Source organism: Corvus brachyrhynchos, unplaced genomic scaffold (assembly GCF_000691975.1).
Source record: "Corvus brachyrhynchos isolate BGI_N302 unplaced genomic scaffold, ASM69197v1 scaffold783, whole genome shotgun sequence".
Lineage (NCBI taxonomy): Eukaryota > Metazoa > Chordata > Aves > Passeriformes > Corvidae > Corvus > Corvus brachyrhynchos.
The window spans coordinates 1,145,105-1,167,460 of NW_008236979.1; the positions used below are offsets into that span (position 1 = coordinate 1,145,105).

The window sequence follows — 22,356 nt, forward strand, 5'->3', positions numbered from 1 at the left end:
AAGAGCTAAAAATCCCATTTCAGCCCCAGCAGGAAGAACAAGAGCCTGGTGAAGGCAGGACAAAGGATTACCTGCAGTGAGGCTGCAGCTTCCCTGAGAAGAGCTGAGGGCATTGTTGTGATACTCACACAGGAACCCCATGTGCAGGTGATGTGTAGGAAGGGGAGAGGAGGTGAGAGCACACACTTGGGCTCAAGTTCTAGGAGTAGGAGTGGCTCAGGAGGAGGATGTCCACCACAGGAGAGGTGAACAAGCCAAGGCTGGCATTATTGGCTCAACAGGGATTGGGGTGGTGCAAAGAGCACAACAAAGTTGTGAAACTAAACAAAGAGTCATGTTAATTCACTTTTCTGAAGTAACCAGCCATTAAAAAATTTTGAAAAAAAGCATCAATAAAAAACCAAACCACCTGACTTTCACTGGAGGATATTTATGAGTATCTGCTGTTATCCCTGTCTCTAACACTCAGAAATGTGACTTGTAACTCTGACTCCTGGCTCTAACTATGCCAAGACCAGTGAAAACACTCATCAGTGTATATTCATTTTATTTTATAAAACAAAATAACAGAAATAAAGAAATAATAGTAGTGATAATAGAGTGCAGTGAGTACAATCATGCTGAAGTCTCCAGAGAAACAACCTCAGCCAGTAGACTACTTTAAAAAAAGTAAGAAATTTAAACTACTGTTAAATCCTTTTAACGCAGTTCTCTCTGACTATATCCTCAATGCAATTATTTGAACTAAGTGGTCAATGCTTGTGCTTCTCAGAAGATATTCAAGCAAATATGATACAGGAGATCAAACATATTTATATATCTTTTTACTCTGTGTCTGGTTTATTCCTGTGGAATTGAATGCACGTGAATAGAACTTTTTACACCCTTCAAGGTTTCAGGTAACATAAATTGTAACTCTACCTGGTAGAAGATACTGGAATATGCCAACTGGGTGGATACACTTTAGGGTCTCAAATGCACTGATACACCCTTATATCCTAAACTCTATTTACAATGTGCAGCTGACATTGTAGATGTATGGTTGCATTCAAATACTGCCATCCACTCGCCAAAACTCACAGATTTTATTTTATTTCACTCATGGTGCTTCAGTAGTATGTGAACTCCACGGAATGGCACCAAGATGTTTTCAAGCAGTATCTGATTCTCTACTAGAAAAGTGGTTTCTCACTGTGAATTCTGGAAGGAAATAAGTCATCATGTTTTTACTCACTCATGGACAGCAGGAAGATGCAGCTCATCTAATTTAAGAAAAGTCAACCAGCTCTAACATTTCATATATGAGAACCCAGGTATAAACTAGAATAAATTTCACAGAAGGAATGTCATGAAGCAGTAAATATGAAAGGACAAAAATATCAGAGTAGCTGTCACCTCTGCTTCCTTTAAATCCTTCTAAGGGATGCTGCAGCATGATTTTACCTAGAGAATCCCATTAACTCCAGACAGCTATGGGGAGGCAGCAGTGACTGCTCTCATCTGTCTCAGACTTTGCTTGGTTCATCACTATCAGGCTCTGCTTCCTCCAGCCCTCCTGCTCATTTCAGTTGCTGCCTGCATCAGGATCGGGATTGTCCCCTTTCGTCTCTGTGTACCTCTGGCCTCTGGGTACTGCTGTGATGCACCTGGCAGTAAGGATGATGGAAGTGACTCTAAAGTGGAGTTAAAAGGTGCATGCAAAACTGCCCTCAATTTCACAACTCTATTAATATCTGAACTTTTTTCTTCTGCATAAAATATCTACAGGTGGTTGTTGATCCTGTCCTGAGTAACAAAATGCTTGCACTGTTCAGGTGTTTCTACACCTGTAATCATACTTAGTAGCTTCATAGGAAACTCCAAGCACATTTTGAGACCCAAGTAATAAAGTTCAATTCACAAGAGTTTCTTTCTCTGATTAGTATATGCCTGTTATATTCTTTCACCATTTCTGAGCCGTCATGGAGTGTTGCAGTACTTCAAGGCCTTAGATTCTGTTTTGAGATTAATATATGATAATAAAAACTACTTGGAATTTATTTTTAAGTAGATATTTTAAAGTCTTTTCCCTTTAGGCAGGTGGTGAATTGATCTGACCATGCCAGTGTCAGTAAAATGACACTTCTGTGGCAGTCATAGCATCTCACAGACCGAGCCCCATGGAGTGCCACCTTGTCTCAGGTGTGGATCTCTGAGATAATGCAAACTCCAGAGGGAAGAATTGCTCACTTAGTTGTTCTTGCTCTAATTTAAGATTAGCTTCAAGTATCTCGTGCAGGGCCTGGCAGTTTGCATTCCTGGTTCATGCAAGGCTTCCTAGGAACACCAGTAATGCAAACTGGTTGTAAAAATAAATGTGTTGTCAGTGCTACCATCTTACACACTTCATTATCCTCCCCCAAAATATCATCAGATGCCCTTTGATCTGAACACAAGAAACGAGGAGGCCAAGTTTGCCTTACACCAAAGCAAGAGTGTTTTCAAGTCATCTCTTGATCTACTGTACAACAGGAAATGCAACCAGAAAAGTGATGTTCCTAGGAATTTACTTTCAATTCTGCTGATAAAATGCCTGCATATATCAGTCTAATGGGATTAACTAATGAGACAAGCTGATAATTAATGCGTTGTTTAGAGGCTATGCTATTTTAAGGCAGCAATGAACTGCTCAGCAATGCAATGCAGGCTGAGTTCTTTTAAGTTTAGTTCTAAGGACTGGGGAGGGGTAGTGCCCCACACAGCTCCATATCCCAGCTGACTGCAGTGTGAAGGCAGATGGTGCAGGTTGGGTCTCACCCCTTGTTTAATGAGAGCGTTGTCAGGCCACAGACCCCAGCCTGGGAACCAGAAAATGTTCCTTCCTGGGGCTGATGAAGTAGATGAATCATCAGACATAATTAGGGACCAGAATGTCTCTGCAAATCAACTGAAAATAGGGGTAGACAGAGCTTCTGGTAGAAGGTCGACACATCCACCTGGCTGACTGTGGAAGGACACTTCAGCTATTCAGGGAGCCCTCTAATAAAATGAGACCCTGATTCTTCTTACAAAATAATCATTTTTTGAGATATATTATCTTATTTTATCAATTCTCTAAATGTATATATTGCATCAGTTTGAGACATATGAACATTTATGGCACAGAAAGGCAGAAAGGGCTTGCTCCCTCTCCCAGTTCAGTAACTGAGATGGCTACTCCCCTGCTGCTCACTGTCCTGAAGTTGTTCATTGCTGTACTTTTTCTTTATGAGTAGGGTAGGAGAATGAATCATTAATGAAAGAAATAAGTTTATCTTATCTTGGGATACCAAACTTGCCATGACTTTTTGGCCTTTGTGAATGACAATCTCGCAAGTGCTCCTTGCAGATGGGGAGGGCTGTAATTGCTTCTGTTTGAGACCCAGAGCTCCCTGTAATCAGCATTTACACAATGGAGAGGAGGATTGTGTAAATCTTGAAAGCACATGCCTAACTCACTCTCTGCCTGTGGATTCTGTACTTGTCTGAAAACAATTCTCTCTTCTATCACTTGAATGATTTTATTTCAATAGCATTAAAAATTATGCCCAGTAAATGTCTTACTCGTGTATCATACAGACTCACACACAGAGTGCAGCAAGCAAGTTAAAAGGCATGCATGTACACAGTAAGAAATAATAATCTGTTATTAAATTTCAGCTGTCTGTAAAGTTTTGCTGCAGGATAAGAGAAAAGCTTCAATATAAAATCTTTCTGGGATAAACAGAGAAAAGCAGAGAAAATCTATAAAGGCAAAACCAAGGAATCCTGAAGTGACATGTTACTGTATTTAAGATTTCATGCCAGTGAACCCACTTCCAATTATTGTAAAAGCAGTGTTATACTAAAAAGACTGTAATAGCCTTTATCTTCTGTATTGCCTTAATTTTGTGTTATAAATTGCAAATTAAATAAAGAAAAAGTATTAGCTTACCCCACCTGGTAAATTTTCTATTTTAAAGCAAATAGAGAATTATTACTTAAAGAAGAGACATGAGGTATGTGAAGAACAATCCCTTTGATGTGTGTCTTCAATGCTGGCAGGAAGTTTTTCAGAGAAACAAGAGCTGGTTTCTCAGAACCCATGAAACTGCCAGTGATGAGGATGGCATTTGATTTCTTGTCCAAATGCTGCATCTTCTTGGGCCAGGCTCTGATATCTGGGCTCAGATCTGGAGGAAGTGGAGAAAGCTGCCTGCAGACCCCTTACTTTTTATTACCTCTGAGCAGGCTCTGACTGCTGCTCACATCACCAGTACCCCCAGGATTTTGGAAACCCCTGGCTCCCAATGCCTGGCTGGCAGCATGTTCTCATCCCAAATCAGTGTTTGAGGCTCCCCTTGTCATTTGACATCCCAGGCGTCATTTGAGTCTCACCTCTGGTAACTGTCAATAGCTCTAGCTTTGATCATTAGACGTTTTACATTAAACTCAACGAAGTTAAACTGTAGTCTAGCTGGAAGTAACAGAGCAGATGATGGTTGATTCAAAGGTTTACATACATTGTGTATAGCTAGTGTTGCAAATGAGCAGAATAATCAGCGCTGCCTCCTTTGCACGTACCAGCACTGCTCAAATCAATCCAGGGTTAGCATGTCCATAGTCACATTGTTGTAATGCTGTTTAGAAGGGTGATGAAATAGCCATTTCTTTTCCTAAGATTTACATGTTGAATAATCTCAAAACAGGCACAGCTCCTTGAAAAATCAAGACCTGCACGCTGCCATCACCTACAAGTGATGTGTTCACAAACCACCCAACTGGTTTTCAGAAGCAGGAAGTCCACACAGAAACCAGCCCTAAGGCTTCTCACTCTCCAGTCGTTCACCCTTAGCATTTAGTGCCCATCCAGTTACAGATCACTGAAATATCACTGAAATCTGACCATTTTTTCATACATTTGTATGCAGTCAGATACAGCTATAAACACCCTGGAACACTGCATAACCCTGAAATCAATACTGCAGTGCTGCCTTGTACCCTTGCTTGTTGAAAACAATGACAATCACTTCATCTGACTGAAAAAGAGGCTGGGTTGGACTCACATTGTGAAACATTCCAGTTAAACTTATTAAGTCTAATTGGTGTGGTAACCTTGAGTGCTGTGCTGGTTGCAACATCCCACTCCCACATTCCTTAGGCTTAAAATGACTTCATGCTTTGTAGCCCTGCCTCATAACTCTCATTTAGGGAAGATCTTTAAAAAGCTTTCCTTGCTCCTCATGATTGTTTTAATTTTTTTTTTTTTTTTTAAGCTGTGGTCCTTAACTTCAAAGCCAAAAGCCTTAAAATCAAAATGATAATGCTCAATTTTTCTGAAGTAATTTTGAATGTGATTTAACTGTCTTGTAAAATAAATGAATTACATCCTCTAGCTTTTTCATTACTTCATTTACAGAAAGATGCTATAAACTAATTACTTTTCGTCATCGTCTACCCTGTATTAGCTGGCCTCCCTCAAAGGAGTTTTGCAAGACCTTCCAAAAATAGCAGAGGGCAAAGGTGGTGCTTCATTAAAAGCAACCGACTGGATTTAATTCCAGTAATGGCCAACAAATTCTTAAAATTCTGATAGTATTCTCAAAGTATCCTAAAAATCCAAACTGCCTGAAGAAACAACGGTACTCAAAAACAAAATAAAGAAGCCCTCCTGTTCACAGTCAGCCTTGTATCTTGCTCTTATCAGCAAATATGATAAAAGAGTATTCCCTGTGCAAGTCATCCTTTGGTACAGGGAGTGGCAAAGCCAGTGAGAGGTGCCAAGCAGACTTTGGAACCATCCATGTGCTGCTTCTCCTTCTGCCGGCATTTCCAGGAGTTCTTCTGAGGAAGAAAGCTCTAAATCACAGCTCCAAACTCCAACCTCCTGTCCAGACACGACACGAATGAGGCACAAACACAAGCCTGTGGTCACAGGTGGAGAAGATACCACAAAACAACACAAAATTTTATGGAAGCATTACAGGTGTTGCCACACCACAAGTGGTTAAGAACATATTTATAGTGGCACAAACATAACAGCGCCTTGATGGAAACTTTCTGTGCTCAGCTGAAGTTAAAGGGAATGTGATGGAACAGAACCAGTGCCTGCAAAACAACAATTAAACCCACAAACACCAGGACCCATATCACAGCAAAGGTCTCGTATGAAACCATCTGGGGTTTTTGTTATGTGTTTCCATTTAATAGCAACTAACGGCTTGTATAAATTAATACAATTCCTTTCATTTATTTCATACTTTTCACTGTAGTTTACTAATTTACATCCCAAAAAATTAGATCAATGCACATAGTGTTCATAGGCCTTAAAATACCTTGCTGTGGAAGATGTAAAATTTTCTGTTTATATCATATTCCTTAGGTCCCTATTTTGGACTTTTAAATTCAATGTTGTCCTCAGAATATGCACTGAGCACAAGAGTGTTTTATCACAGAAAATGATAACCAGCTAATTCACCTGGAATTCTGTTTTGATTGCAAATGAAGGCATAACTGCAGGAATAAACATATTTTCTTTATTAAGATACAAACTTCAGATCTTACCTGGTGTAAATAAGAAAAAAACTTGGGCTTCCGTGGAACAAATGAGTCATGCAACAACTGTTAGTTTAGATGGTATTAAAATACAAAGTAAATGGAACTTAACATTTGGTACTCTTTCTTTAGCTAAGAAGTATTTTATTCTATGAGTCATCCCATTGGGATTGGCATCAATAAAAGTATTAGAAGCTGGATCATAATAAAGGCACAGCAGATATAAAGAGTAACAATCCCTTCATATCTTTTTCAGCAGCCAAGCAGACTGGAATGAGTAGAAAAATACTTTCTGGTATTTAATTTTTTTTATTCAAAACTGTTACAACTGATGTGTTGAAAAAGGTGACCTTTATTTTACTGTTACCATCTATAATATTCACACATTATTCATACGCCCAAAACTGAATTATACACCCTGCAATGTGCATAGATAGGTAGGTCCCTGCCCAGAAAATCTATTCTCTCAATTAAGATTTGACAGTGGGTGCAATTAAAATTAAGAGAAAAGGAAAAAAAACCCCATAAATAAACAGCCTGCACAATAACTTGCCTGAATTATCCCTATTAGGCCTATTTTTTAATTCTAAGATATTATATGCACTTTACCTCATCATGTAAGATGATTACAGATGCTGCTGAGGCAGGGAGCTTTTAGGAGAGAATGCACAAAGCTATGTTTAGCTTTGTTAGCTGCAGAAAGAACCTTCTACCACATTTAGCCACTTCATCCCTCATGAAAACACATTAATTGATAAAACTTCAGGACAGAAGGAATCTTCCTTACTGGTTTTGGTAATGGAGAGCAAAACACAGATGTCCATCTTCTCCAGTCTGATGGAATAAGTAGTCATTTTCCCATGTACCCCAGCACATAAGAGAAAAACAGAAGTCAGCCAAGAACAGAGATGGAGTTATGAATGTTATCTATAAAATGAAGAGGATCATGGAGAGGGCAAATACAAAATGACTTGTACCTTTCCTTCCACACTGGTAACAGGGGCCATGAAAGGAAGCTGGCACTGCTCACCTGAAGAGAAAGGAAAGGAGATGATGCTCCTCACACTTGCACAATGTGCTTGAGACAGGATGCTGGGTGTGCTAGAGCTGTGTGTGAGTTCAGGGGCAGCTTGGACAAGCTCATGGACAAGAAATTCTCAGGAACTTCTAAGGGATGGAGAGTCAGCATTTTGTTGCCTGCTGCTTCCTCACCAGGTCCCTGGTAAAACTGAAGCAGTTAACCCCATTAAAGTGCGAAGATTTCTAGAAGCCAACACAGAAGTGCTGACGTCTGACAATGCTGCTGAGCTATGAGCTTTCCTGGTATTAGTAAACTAGCATGGAAAACCCATTTCATGCCTGTCAGCTGGAGTAAATCCTGTGACTAATTTGTTACAAATATGAGGATACCTTGCTCTTCCAGTAACCTTGTCTTAAACGCTGGAGGAGAGCTGTGGTGTCCCACTGACTGATGAAAGGCATCAAGAATGTCACTAAAGAATCACTTCATATGTTCTGAGAAAAGCTTGGGTAAGTTAAACTTCATTTGATGCTCAATATTGGCTGGAATGATGATCTGTAAGGATTGCCTAGCACATGTTTACACCTAGGATGTGACACAGCGATGTCCTCATCTTAGGTAAAATCAAAAGCCCTTCAATATGTTGTTGTTTTAATTTTAACTTGGCGAAGTCACAGAATCTTGTAAGTGATCTGAAATCTGCACCACCAGACTGCAGTTGAGTCCATGTTGCAGCAGAGGTTTCAGGTATGGTTTGGCACTATAATACCAAGTTTGAGAAAGATCTCTTAATGTTATGGGTTCTTCACATTTCTTGAGCTCCCCTGAGAAGGTAGGCACCAAAATACTCTGAATAGGTAAAGTCTATGAATTCAAATTATTCAAGAATAATTTATTGAATCAACGAGATTCATTTAAAAGTTTGAGTGACCTGTTTCTGCAGTAAACTTTCCTTCTGAAGTGTAAAGAAATTGTGAGGATAGAATGAAATGAGGGTTTGGTCCAATATTATATGTAATAGAAGCAGGTAAGATTAGATACTAATTTTCTGTGGGGCCCTTAAATTCTAATGAATCAGCCTGTCTTTGTCTATGAATTCTTGACAATATAAAAAACAAGCATTAAGTCCTTTCAAATGTGATGCTTTATCGGAGATCTGAGTATACCATACATCACAGTTCTGAGTTCCATTAACTATTATTGAACCCAGTTTTTTTCAGGATGACCTAGGATAACTTGGAAGCAGATTATTTTCCGTGTGCATCCTTTAAACTTTTTTTCATTTTTTGTTTACTGAGCTTCTGTGGGTGACTGGTTAACTGATCTGTTTGCAACCCAACAACGGACTTTAATTATGTGAGCAGAGGATAACTCAATTTTAATGCGACTAATTCAACACTTTACTGGACTAACTTAGTCTTGAAGAGATGAATAGGAACTCCCTGAGCTACATACTCACCTTGATTCTTAATTTTCTGCTAGGCACACTGAGCAAAGAGTTGGAACGTATATTTGCTTCTACAATATACAGCTGAAAAAATTAACTTCTCAAGGTTAGCTTTATTAAAAAAAAAAAAAAAGGAAAACCTTGACCTTGAAAATGCTTTTGTACCTAGCATTTGCAAGAATCTCTTTAACCCAGTTCATATTTTTGTGTGCTAGATATGGAGTAACTCATCAGTCAGTGGAAAGGATTATACCAAAAGGGAGTCTCCCCTTCCTGTACACCCTTGTCTTAGGAGGTGTCAATAGTCACCCTAATACTTAAAGGGTTTAACATTAAAATGTGGAAATGCAGGTTTCTCATTTGTGTCTACACAGAATAATGGAATCATTTAGGTTGGAGAAGCCCCACATACACCTACAGGAACAAAGATTTCTAGGAAAGTCTGATCAGAAACGTGAACATAATAGTATAACAACAATATAGTACTATGTGAAATGACATCATTATCAAAACACTAAAAAATAAAATTACTGCAATTAATACAATTTAATTATGAAGATTCATGGTGATTGAATGTGGTGACAATCTGCCCCACGAACTATTCTCCTCTCTTTAAAAGCATTTCTGTCACCTTTTCAAAGAAGCCAGGTAATTCATCCAGTAGCAAAATTAGAGATAAGAGATCTACAAGATGAACAAATAAAAAGTGACAAACTAAGCTATTTAGTTTTTTTATTATTTTTCATACTTCTTTCTGCATTTTCTCCAGTGACAGTTTGAACCTTGCAAACATATGCTAGCTCATCCCAAAACACCTTTTTTATGTCTTTGTCTTGCAACAGTAGACTTAGATATCAAACACAAACTTGAAAACGTTGCTTAAGACTGTAAGTTATTTAAGGCAGGGATCAGTTCCAGGAAGGACAGTTTTGCTATTAAAACTGTGGATTGGAATGCAAAGGATGGGGGCTCTGCCACTGCCATCGGGTGTGATGTTAAGTCACAATCTCAACTCAGCATCGCACCAAGAGGAGCAGCCCCGCTGATCCTGAAAGGCCCTGTGTTTGTTCAGTGTTTACATCACAATTCCCACCAATTTTTAGCTTTGAAAATAATAACCAATGGAGGAAAATAACACCCTGTTTGAAACTTTGCATCAGGTAGGTGGAGTCACGCAGCAACTGGTTGGACCTGGTTGGTGTTATCTTGGATGAAGGCTGACAGAAGGAGATCTCTTTTGGCATTACCCAACAGAGCCACAGATGCAGCTGGGAATCCAAGCATTGTGGAGCAGCAGAGGGCAGGCACAGTGCTGTCCTGCTTCTCTCCAGGTTCCTCAAAGAGCTTCTGCAAGGTTTGCCACAAGCACCTGGGAAGCTGACCCTGAGAACTTTCTCTGAGCCTTGCCAAGGTAAAATGGGATGCACTGGAGCCAAGAACATCTAAGGAACTGAAATAAGGATCATGATGATGAGGTGTAGGGTATTTGGTGAGTGGCTGGAGGAGAGGAGATGGAAGCAGGATATCCTTGAACCTGCACTTGGTTTCACAGGGGTGAACTCTTTGCTCCCAACAGTGTATTATGGACTTCAGGGGACTGGGAAGACTGGTCAGGAAGGGGATGCAGGACTCTGCCTGTGCAGCACTGGTTGGATGATCTGGGCATGACATTAGATTTTTTAAGAATTGTCTATTTTCCTCTGAAGATAAGTTGCTTGTGGTAGTAGTGAGGGTGTACTTCAAGACTTTCCCTGCTTCCCCTTGGAGTAAATGATGGGTTCCATTTACTCCAATGCTTACCTATCAGCTGGTGATCAAGTGATCACACAGATGAGGGCTGATAAGCGTACATGGCTGATAGCAATGATCAAAATGAGTTTTCAAGACTATCTGTATGATTTATGAGCACAAATTAGTTTTGTTCTTGGGGGTTTTTTTAAATACAGTCATTGAATGACAGTTCTGTGAGTAACTTTTCCATTAAATCCTAGGACAAACTTCACTCTGTAAAAATATGTTGTTGTAAATCCTGTAAGAATTTAATTTGCATGCCCATAAACTGCAGATCTACAGAGAAAAAAAAGTTTCTGTTTGTCAAGGACAGGAAGATGATCTTCCTAAAGGATACCATGATTATGCAAATCTCCATGGCAAGCAGAAATAATCCCAAAGCTATTTTCTTGAAATCTTACTATGTTTGAGAAAGTGTGGCTTTTTTTGGATCTAACTCAGTAAATGACTGAAGTACTAAGTTTCAAGGGGGTTTAATGGGTTAAGGGAACCTTTAGGTGAATTCCAGGTTCTAATTTCAGTTATGTTTGAATTGTGTTCTTTTTCACTTCAGATGTTTGCAGTATGGATCACTACTCTTTTTCTTCTCAATGCAGCCAGAGGTGAGACATATAATGAGTAAACTCTATAAACAGTAAGAATTATGTGCAACTTACACCAGGATATCCATATGCTAGAAAAAGTATGTTCATTGGAAAGGATTTAACATAATTCTTCATTAGGACCACTGAGTCATGTCATGTCTTTCCCACATTTAACCCACTCCTCTTTAATTCTGTAAAGGTTTTTGCAGCTAGCAAACAGAACAGGAATTAGAAAGGTATTTTTATATGTGAGTTGATAATAAAATTCTTCCAGAACATTTTTTCCCTACCCACCCTTAATGCACTCATGGTAGCTATAACCCTGGTAGTGAGAGCCTGGGTACCTACTCGTCACAGTGCTATGCAGAGAACAAGAAAATAGTCTTGATCCAAAATACCTCTTTAATGACAGGAAAGAATAGTCTTTTTAATAGCAATAAAAATTATTTGGGATTTCACAGCTGTTGTGCTGTAACAGTGTGGAAGGATGACAATTAATGGCAACACCTGCATGTCATATTTGCACCATTACTATATTAAAGGCACAATAGAAATTGGGAAACCCGTCCTTCAGGCACAGACCACACTTCCTGAGGCAGTGCTTTGCTCTGAGCTTCCATTCAAATTCCACTTTACTGCTTCCACTAAAATCTTATGGTGATAAAAAAAATATAAGGGAGATGTTTAATGTCCATTGTGGAGCAACCAGAGGTGTCTATTTTAATGTTTTGGTTTCTTTTTGCTCCTTCATGAACTGTTGTGCAAGAAATAACAATTTAGATAATCCCTGGAGCATTAGAAGTGATTTGAAGGGCTACTTTGTGCTCACAGCAAAAGCTGGTTTCTTCTCTGGATCAAGATTTTATTGTCTTTTTCCAAGGGCTGTGGTAACAATGTGTTTGACTAAACACATCCTTCATTCTCCTGAGTTTACCAAGCTGAGCTCCAGGGTCTGTTTGCAGCAGGAAGCACTCCTGAAGTTCAAGTCCTTGCTACAAGCACCAGAGCACAACTGAGCCCCCTAATGAAAAATGCTCACAAGTGCCATCATAATCTGAATCAGGCATGTTTGTCTTTCCTGGAGTAAACACTCTCCTGCCAGCTTCATGTACAGAACCTGTGACATTCCCAGAACACTAACACCTTTCTTTGTGTACCCCAGGGAGGGAAGTTTGCTACAAAAGGCTTGGATGCTTTTCAGATAGCCCCCCTTGGGCTGGGATCCCAGGGAGACAACTGGCAGGCTTGCCCAGCTCTCCAGATGATGTGAACACAAATTTCCTCCTTTACACCAGAGATAACATGGTGAAATACCAAGTAAGAAACTGCTTTGTTTTCAAATACTGACTGTGTATAATACATTCAACAAATTCTAGGGACAGTTTCTTTTCTCATATATGTTTGCTCTTAAGACTCCCAGGAGAACCTCCAATTCTATATTAGATACATGATGATTTTCTTCCATTTTTTTTCCTTTTTCCTCATTTCAGCTCTCTGAGAAGCCAGGTATATTTACAACATATTAATCACAGCCCTCCAACACAAGTTATTACATGTAAAAGGCTCCAGAGTTAAGGGGTTTTATATAAATGGCAGACACAAACAGTGGAAGTGTTTATTAAGTCACTTCAGAACAAGTCCAACTCCTCCAGCTGAGAGGGCCGATGAGGTTTTAACAAATCAGTCTTTCACTGAAGGTGAGATGTGTGCTAATTAGTGCATGACATCCAACTTTTAAATCAACAAAACCATAACAAAAAATATGTAAGAGCTAGTACTCAGAATTTCTTTAAAAGAAAATTATGTCTTCTTTCTCAATGCACACCAAAATACCTACAGCCTCTGACTTTGTAAGCCTGGTGGGCTTTCCCATAAAATATAAATGAAGCAATGAAGGTCTTATCTTCAAAGGAAAAAAGAAAGAAAGATAGGTATAGTTTCAAAGTCAATCACATAATACCTTTCAGAAGATGCTATCTTTGCATATCTACGGCCAAGTTTGATAAAATCTTGTACTTACATAGCATGTTGTACCAGTACATCTCAAAGCAGTGTGCAAAAGATGCCAGTATCATTAGTTCAATTAACCAGAGGAAGTGAATCATTTGTTGAAGTGATTAATTGATTTCCCCTCAAAAGGCAGTTTAGGAATGAGAAATAAGACCCATCTCTTGAGGGTTCAGATCTATGCCTTAACCATCGGGGTACTCTGCCCTTTATCAAAATGTAGTGGGATGGAGCAGTCACATCCTTGTTTTGTTTGTTGGTTGTTTGGTTTTTTTGGCACAGAAAATTTCAGCCACAAACCCTTCAACTATAAAAGCTTCGAATTTCCGAACACACAGGAAAACTCGCTTCATTATACACGGCCACCTTGCTGGAGCAGATCTCCCCTGGATAACAAGCATGTGCAGGGTAGGTACAACTATTGTTTGACAGTCATTTTGTATTTGAAAAGTCTTGCATTTGAAAGTCTAAATATCCACCTCTGGCTTAAAATCCCCATGTGAAATTTACAGCTCTGTTCCCTTGTTAATTCAGGGCATATATAAGGAGCACAAAAGTCAGAATGAGGCCCAGTTCCACATGACCACCCTCTTGTTCCTGGCTATGAGTACAGTGCACTTGAGCTTTCTGCTGAATGCCCGTTTGCTGCATTCACCTCCACAGGGAAAGCTATAATAAACTGATTTTTCAATTCCTTGCCAATAATAAAGGGGGAAAAAAGAGTAAGTTTTCTCACCTCAGCAAAAGGTCACAATAAACATGTCAGTTTCAGTGAGACATTTGATCTAATAAAACCAAAAGGCTTTGTTCAGCAGATTGGTTTCATTTTACTCTGGCACATTTCAAAAATGAAATTGTGTCAGAATAAAAAACAAAATCAGAAAGTTCCATTGGCAGAAGTGGATAAATAGAATATTTTGGTTATAATGTATGAATTTAGGGCTGAACAATGCAAGCACAAATTTGAGAATCCTTTTAGACAATCCAAGCCAAAAAAAATTGAAGAATAAAGCCTGGACCTCTTTTGGTAACAGGGGTACTGTCATCAAGAGAAGTTGGTACCTTAGAGCCAACCAAGGTGTCTGGAATGGAAAAAGGAGCTGAAGGAAGCTTGTGAGTGTCCTCTAATCACTGGTTCCACTCTGCCTCCTTGTGTTGATCTTCAGCATCAGTAGGAATTACTAAAGATGTGTCTTCAGTGGCCGCACAAACGGAACAAAATATAGTTTACATATGCCCTACTACAATTGTAATTAACTCCTGTTTGCTTCTTCTCTGTTGCTTTCGTGTTCTCCACCAGTTCATGCTCCACACTGAAGATGTGAACTGCATTTTGACAGACTGGAGGGGAGGCTCCAGTGGTCTGTACACGGACGCCGTCAACAACGTCCGCATTGTGGGGGCCGAGCTGGAGTACCTGGTGAACTTCCTCGAGGTAAAATATCCCTGGAATGTGAAAGCCAGTGCATCTTCCACGTGGTAAAGGTTGTGCTCAGAGTGGCACCTTCAGGTTTGATCCAATAGAGCTGGGAAGAACAAGAAGTACCCAGTAAAACAGCTCAAAATATTATAAAAGGGCTCTAATCCCACACAAATGAAAATACCTGCTTTAGTGTCATAATCAATTTTGAAAACCTACTCTAATATGACTTTTCAGCAGTTCAAAAGTTTAAAAATCTGAAATGAAGAATTGAATCCCCTAGATTTAGTATATCAGGACAAGATGGTAAATAGCCATGAACACCCTGAGAAGGAAGAGGAGAGGGATGAGTGGGGAGTTGCTTCTCTTTAGGCAGAGATCCCATCACCCAGAACTGTAACTTCCCACCAGGACACTCACCTCCATCGCCCAGTGGTCTGGCCATGTCCTGGCACTGCATGGGGACATGCTGCAGTGTCACTGGTTTGTATCCCCACACTGATTTTTTTCCTTTCCTTAAATCTTCACAGAAAGACTATGGCTACTCTCCTGCCAACATCCATTTCATTGGCCATAGCCTTGGAGCACACGTTGCAGGGGAGGCAGGGAGGAGGAAACCTGGCATTGGAAGAATAACAGGTACTGCAGCCATTTCAGCAGATAAAACTTTGTATTTTCACACAACTTAAGAGAACTGAAGAATCACTGCTGCTTTATAAACATACAATGCAGACTGCAATGTGCTGGCTTGTCATAAATAAAAATGTCCAGCCAGATGGAGGCACACAAGTCATGAAACAGTCACACATCACTTTATTTTAAAAACTCACTATTTTCTGTTTTCCTTCTCCCCCAGTCAGTTCTTTTCTCTGCATAGACATTGCTTTGTCTAAGCCATGCACACAGTGAGCAGTCACACAAGCAACTCAGGGAAACTGGGATTAGTGCTGTGTTTCTTTATCTCCAAAGAGACCTCACTGACACTGAAGGGAAACCATTTTCAACCAAGATATTCTGGAAATAAAAATAGACTTCTTGCCAAAAAAAATTTTATAAATAAATCTACATGCTCAGAGTAGCATAAGAAGATCTCATATTTTTCAATAAAATGACAAAAAAAGCCCAACAAACCAAACTTCTTCTTCTAGCATTGTTCCCAAAAATAAGCCAAGCAACATTTTACTGTGCTGCAATGCCTTCAGTCAGCTTTCTGTTAACACCTTGCCAGTTTTTCTAGCTGTGGACCACAAAATGGATTTTTAGATGTGGAGTAAAGGCAGAAATGTAATGTCCTATAGTGCACACAACCTGCATGTTATATATATACAGTATTATTTACTCAATCAGATGTATCTCCATTCACTTAGGTTTGGATCCAGCTGGGCCCCTTTTCCAGTACACTCCCACAATGGTTAGGCTGGATCCTTCAGATGCAAAATTTGTTGATATAATTCATACTCATGCTGGCCATCTTTTCTTTGACTTTGGTAAGTTTCCATGCAAAGGCTGCCATTGGCTCATAGGTTGGCCACAGAATACCTGAGAGTGATCTGCCAGGATCCATTGTGCATTTCAGCTCCAGGGATACTTCAGACTTGTGGGCATCTGGATTTTTACCCAAATGGTGGGAAGAAGATGCCAGGATGCCACCAGCTTCGTGTGCCTCCTGCAACTCGGGATATCAATGACCTGATGAGAGGTAAATGTATTTTAAAGAAGTAATACCTCATTATAAGTTACAGTTAGAAACAAAGGCTAGAATAAGGTAAGACCTTTGAATGTATATGTTATTTATATAGCTCAGATTTGGAATAAGGAGACAATGCTCAAAAATGGAACATTTAAAGCTGCCTCTGAAATACCCTCCACTTTTCTTTTGTACTAACCAAGGCAAATTCCAGATGAAAACTTCAGTTAAAGCATGCAAAATTGTTCATCACAAGCTTTATAAGAGCCTGCCACTGTGCTGACAGGCTGACCTCAGTGGGAATTCCTCACACGAAGGACTGGTAAAATTTCATTCATGGATAATCCAAAAATACGTATTTCAAAATCTGAGCTCTTCTTCTCCCTAGGAAGACATCACTCCCAATTTTACTGGGATTCATCCATGCCACTAAGCTTCAGTCTCTTCAAAGGGAACAGCCCAAGGTCAGAAATATAAAAGATGATAAAATGACTGCTCCATTAGTAGTTCTTCAAAGAAAGCTGGGCAGTTAATCAGAATTACCCCGGGATCCAGTACAATAGATCCACAAAATCCTGTCTTCTGATCCTAAACTACAGAAATGAGCACATCTGTTATTCACAGCTAAATGTTTAGAAATCCCTACCACTAGTTAAATAATTTGCTTTCAGAAATGCTCCCCCTTAGAACTGGTCGAGAACTTAATAACAAAGAGAACTGAAACTGGCTGGGCTCAAAGTCACTTAGAACAAAAACACTTTCCAACTGGAATGCATAAAAATGTCTGCATTTCATAAAAAAATAAATATTTTCCAGAGACATTTCACAAGGCCCTTTGCAATGTTTTGTCTTGAAGGAGAAACTCAGCTTTACTGAACTTGAGCAGATGGAGTTGGTTGTTCATGCAGCTCCTAAAAATAGAGTCAGCCTTAACTCCCTCCTCTTGGTTAAACCTTACTTTGTTTGGTAACCTCTCTTTTCTTTGCTAATGTTTACATTTATGTAGTGCTTTTATGTATGAAGTGCTTTAGAAAGAATAGTTAGTGACTTTTTTCCTACAGTTTTTGATGCAGTAGAGAGACTCTAGGTGTTAAGTGAATTTGCCACTAACATAATTGAGCCAGGTGTAAGAGCTGAGGGTTTAAAAGCACAAACCCTTCTGAATTAAAGAAGCAGCTGTAAAGAAAGCATACTCAGGAAGCTGTGATGATGCAACTATTCTCAAGAAAACCAGAAAACAAGCACTTTTCAGAGAGGTTTTAGTATGTTGTTTCTTCTTTCCTATGTAAAGAACAATGTGCCAATGGCTCAACACCAACTGGTCTATCTTTAAGATGCATAAATATTGCTATTAAAGGAAATTTGATTTCACTATAAACTGTGCTAGCTTGCAACTACTTCAGTGCCTCCCAGGCTTCCCCCTGTGGTTTGGTGAGCCCCCACCACACGCTGAAGCAGAATAGAGCCCATTTCCATACCACCAACCTAACATTAGTATATTGTGTTTTGAAGTAGGAGAGACCTCGGAATCAAGGAAGACAACATTTGCTATAAGGGATGTGTAAATATAACCCAAATACCACTTTCTTCTTTCCTTACTAAATGCTTATAAATTTCAGTCTGATGGGAAAAAAGTCTTGTTTCCAATAGTTCTGACAAAATCAAGGACACGCTGCCAAACATCCTGCTTTTCAGAGAATTTCACAGAATTGCTATCAAATGATGGCAGATTTTCTAGAGCTTAAAACCACCAAAAGCCACTGAGTTTAAAATAATTGCTAAAATTACCTTTAATTCTAGAAATTAGTGGAAACTGTGATTTTACAGAATACCATGTTGTGGTAACGGTGAAAAAAGGAAAACTACTTCATTGTAACTACCGTATGCTTTACAAAAACTGTAGCTGTGAAATATTCCTGTCTTTGAAATATCAAAGGGGAATACTCCTAAATGCTTCTTGTTTCACCTTGGTGCATCTCCACCTCTCTTAAAAACTACCTCTTTCCAATAGAAAAAAATACATGTAGGCATAAGTACACTTTCTTACTACAAAACCAAATAATTCACACTTTAAATGTTTTTTTAATTATTGCTATTTTTTTTACCTGAAACATCAGTCTATGTGCAAGTGATTTTGAGGAAAAGAGACCCATAAATGTTGCTCTGGCATGGACTTTGTATTAATGCATAGCTTTAATCGCTTTTTATCTGTTGGGTTTTTTGTTGGGTTTTTTTTTCTCCAGCATACAGATCTTTTGGATGTGGACATAAAAGAAGTCTCAGGTATTATGCTGAGAGTATCATCACTCCAAATGGATTTGCTGGGTACCAGTGTGACACATACCGAGAGTTTGTGCTGGTAAGTACCAGGACTGTATTTATCTGAGGGCCTATGGCTCTGCCCTTCTTCTTTTAATAATTTCTGGGACAACTTCTACATTTGGGATCATGGGATATGGGCACAGGGGACATTCAGAACTACTGACTAAGTTCATCCAGACCATAGCCAAACCCAGGCAATTTCACAATAGACAAGTGATGATGATAATTTAGCCTTTTATTCACCAAATGCACAAATAGCCAAAGGTCCACAAATACCAGTTTGAACAGAACCTCCCACATACCAAAACTGAACTACCTAAACATAGCAATGCTATTTTTTCCAACTGCAATTAATCTGCTTTCTTGCTTGTCTTTTTTTACCTTTTTTTTTTAATGGATGTCAAGGTCTTGATCTGATTGTCTGATCTATGTAGGTAAATTAATTTCATTAAGGTTCTGCATGGGAATAAAGTTTGAAGAGCAGACAGAACAAATCCCAAATTGAAAGCCCAACCTTCAGTATTCCTAAACATAAATATTTTTACCATATCAGTTAGATATCCAGCCAGCCCTCCTTGGAAATGTGGTTACTCATCCTATAACTAGCAGAAAACCTTCCAGTGGACCCTGTGAAAGATGAATATATTACCTGGATTTTACAGGTCAGGTAGCAAGGCACAACATTTGTTATGGTATTTATTTATGGTCTCTGCAAGACCACAGGGAATTAGGCCAGATTTCCAACCTGTTTCTCTCTGATTTTCAATCAGATGAAATAAGCTGACTGACCATCTCAAATTTTTTTCCAACTACAATGATAAATACTGAAGATATGATCTGAACTGAGAAGCAAATACCTCTTATAAAAAAAAAAGCTGGGAAAAAGCTGAAATACCCTAATTTCTTAAAATTTAAGAGGCAAGATTAAAATAGGTAATATCTTATAACACACATTTTTATTTTCCCCCCAGGGAGACTGCTTTCCATGTCCAGAGGAAGGATGCCCACTGATGGGTCATTATGCTGATAAGTTTTTAGATAAAACTGGGAAAGAACAGCAAAAGGTTTATTTAAACACAGGGCCTTCCCCTCCATATGCTCGTAAGTGCTCATTTTGTGGTGTATTCTAAAGTGGCAATGAATTATGTGTGAAAAAGGGCCTTACACTTCTGCAGAGCTGCTGCAGTTAACGAGTTGCACTCAATAAAACATCTAGAATTTTAGGTGTTAGGAACATGCAGTACCAGCATTATTTGGGAAAGCTGAGATAATTGTAATAGCAGATCAACTGATGCTCACCTTTGGGTTAAATTTGATTGTTACACGATGGCTTCAAAACATAAAGCTATAAAGCTGAAATTGGGAGAAATGTTATCCTGGAAGTGCATAATTTCAAATTTTAAAATGTTGCATTGTTTTTATTGGCAAAAGTTTATAAAACTGGAGCATTTCAGGATACTTTTGCCAAGCTCATCAAGTCAAAATGGCAGGGAGCTATAAGAAACACAGTTTTAGTTGTGATTAATGTAGAAACAGCCACAGGACTGGGAAATAGGAAAATTAACAAATAAACTGTAATTCATCAGAGGTGTTTGCTTATAAGCATATTTATGCAATCCTTTTCTCTCTCTTAGAGACACTGAAACATAAAAGAAATTTTCCCCTTAGGAAAGAAATCTCCTTACAATCATAATCCATTTGATTCTGTTTTCAAAGGCTGGCGAAAAGAGATACATGTCAAAGTCTGTGCAACAGAAACCATGAAGGGAAATATAGACTTAGCCTTGACTGGAACTAATGGGATCAGGAAGAAATATACCATTGACAAGTAAGTTTAATGTGGCTGTTGAAAACGTGGCTCTATCATTGTTATCATATGGAATGTATACACAGCTATTTTTACATGCCTCACCTTGTTCTGTGTGGTCTGTGATTTGCACTGGTAATAAAAGTAGCTGTTAAGTGATTGAAGTTCCCCGTGCTACAGATTGTGGTAAAAATCTGCTTGCTGGTCTCCATTTTTTGTTTGTTTTCTGAGGTTGATGTTAGCACAGCAAAGTGGGAAAGAGCTCTGTGGCTGCTACTGGACTCAAATATGATTTGGTGATCTCTGAGAGGACAAAGAGCTCAGTGATGCACAGTAATTTAATCATTCCTCTGGGGAGTACGTGAATAAGAAAGTTGCAGCTTGCCCATGAACTGTGCTGGAATATGGGATTCCTGTCCACTCAGCCTGGCTTTTTCCAGTTAATGTGAATTTAAATCTCAATAAACAGAGGCTGGTCAGCAACCCAGCTTCAGTATTACAAAACCAACCTCCTCTGTGTTTGAACACAGTCCTGTAACGGGTCTCTGGTTATAAATACACCGCTGCAGCAATACACCTGCGGATAATTTCAATGTTAATGCCACACTGCAAGGTGTGTTCTGTTAGAGTAAACAGTGATAGCACAGAAAGCACAAATGTAAACTATAATTTTCAATTTCCTTCATGGTTGAGAGCAACCAGAAACATTGAGAGAACTTTTTGACTTGGATTTATTTGAAGATAGATCTTATTTTTCAAAAGTAATGTATAGAATAAACCACGGCCATTCTGACAAAGGCTAACTGATAGAAGTGTTTTCATCCTGAAAGGCACAGGAATTTCAGCAACTCTATAAAAAAAGTTCATAAAATTATGACAATAGTATTCAAAGCTCCAACTCCCATGGCAGCCCACAGCTTATCTCCCTTACTGCCTATACTCAAGCTTTTCTTTTCCCCATCATTTGTGTAGAACACTGAGCATCATTTCTGTGCTTTTCCTTTGGCAGGGGAACTTTCAAACCAGGCAACACATACTTGAACTACATTGATACAGAAATTTCTGGGAACATTTCAAAAGTTGAGTTTCTCTGGAAAAAGCATCTAGGTCATGCAGACAGAGGCTGCATGGGAGCTGAAGAAGTCACAATAATATCTGGGGAAAATGGACATATGTAAGTACATAAGCTAATGGTGATCCAGAAAGGTAGAAGTTTTTCTCCTAAATTGCAGTTTCATGTGCCCAGCTCTCGATTAGCACACAGCACAGCACACAGAAACATCTCTGCAGGGTTCAACATTGTACCTGCCTGGGCAGGGTACTTCAGGCTGACTCCAACCTGAGCCCATGGGCCTGGCAGCCACTGGCATTTGCAGGACATTAGATACACTTTTGGAGCACACTTCTTGTTTAGTTTTAACCAAAATTAATCCAGTTGATGTGTCCACCCCACTCTGTCATGTAAACCAAAGTGTGGTCAGTGGGGAAAACAGAGTGAGCAATTCCCTTCCAAAGCACACCCCGTCCCAAATGAAAATGCTAAGGGAGCCTGATCATAAAGGCAAACACATCCTAAAAGTTAATAATTAGTCATTAACTAGTAAGTCTTAAAAAAAAAAAAATTTGATACCATACACTTGATATTCTCAGTCTACTGGAACTCATGCTTTCACCTAACATGAAATAAAAACAAAATTTATATTGGCTATGTTGGGCTG

At 39.1% G+C, this 22,356-nt stretch overlaps 1 protein-coding gene across 1 annotated transcript in view; it reads left to right on the forward strand.

Annotated features, from left to right (window-relative positions):
- Nucleotides 1-10,245: 10,245 nt before the first annotated feature.
- LOC103611809 (pancreatic lipase-related protein 2) overlaps nt 10,246-22,356 on the forward strand; it is a 35,243-nt gene continuing 23,132 nt past the window's right edge. The window contains exons 1-12 of the mRNA XM_017728614.1: nt 10,246-10,431; nt 11,365-11,413; nt 12,558-12,712; nt 13,685-13,810; nt 14,703-14,837; nt 15,353-15,461; nt 16,190-16,309; nt 16,399-16,521; nt 18,753-18,868; nt 19,803-19,932; nt 20,548-20,659; nt 21,648-21,812. Of these exons, the coding sequence (XP_017584103.1) occupies nt 11,365-11,413; nt 12,558-12,712; nt 13,685-13,810; nt 14,703-14,837; nt 15,353-15,461; nt 16,190-16,309; nt 16,399-16,521; nt 18,753-18,868; nt 19,803-19,932; nt 20,548-20,659; nt 21,648-21,812 (1,340 nt within the window). The 5' untranslated portion in view covers nt 10,246-10,431. The remainder of the gene's footprint in view (nt 10,432-11,364; nt 11,414-12,557; nt 12,713-13,684; nt 13,811-14,702; nt 14,838-15,352; nt 15,462-16,189; nt 16,310-16,398; nt 16,522-18,752; nt 18,869-19,802; nt 19,933-20,547; nt 20,660-21,647; nt 21,813-22,356) is intronic.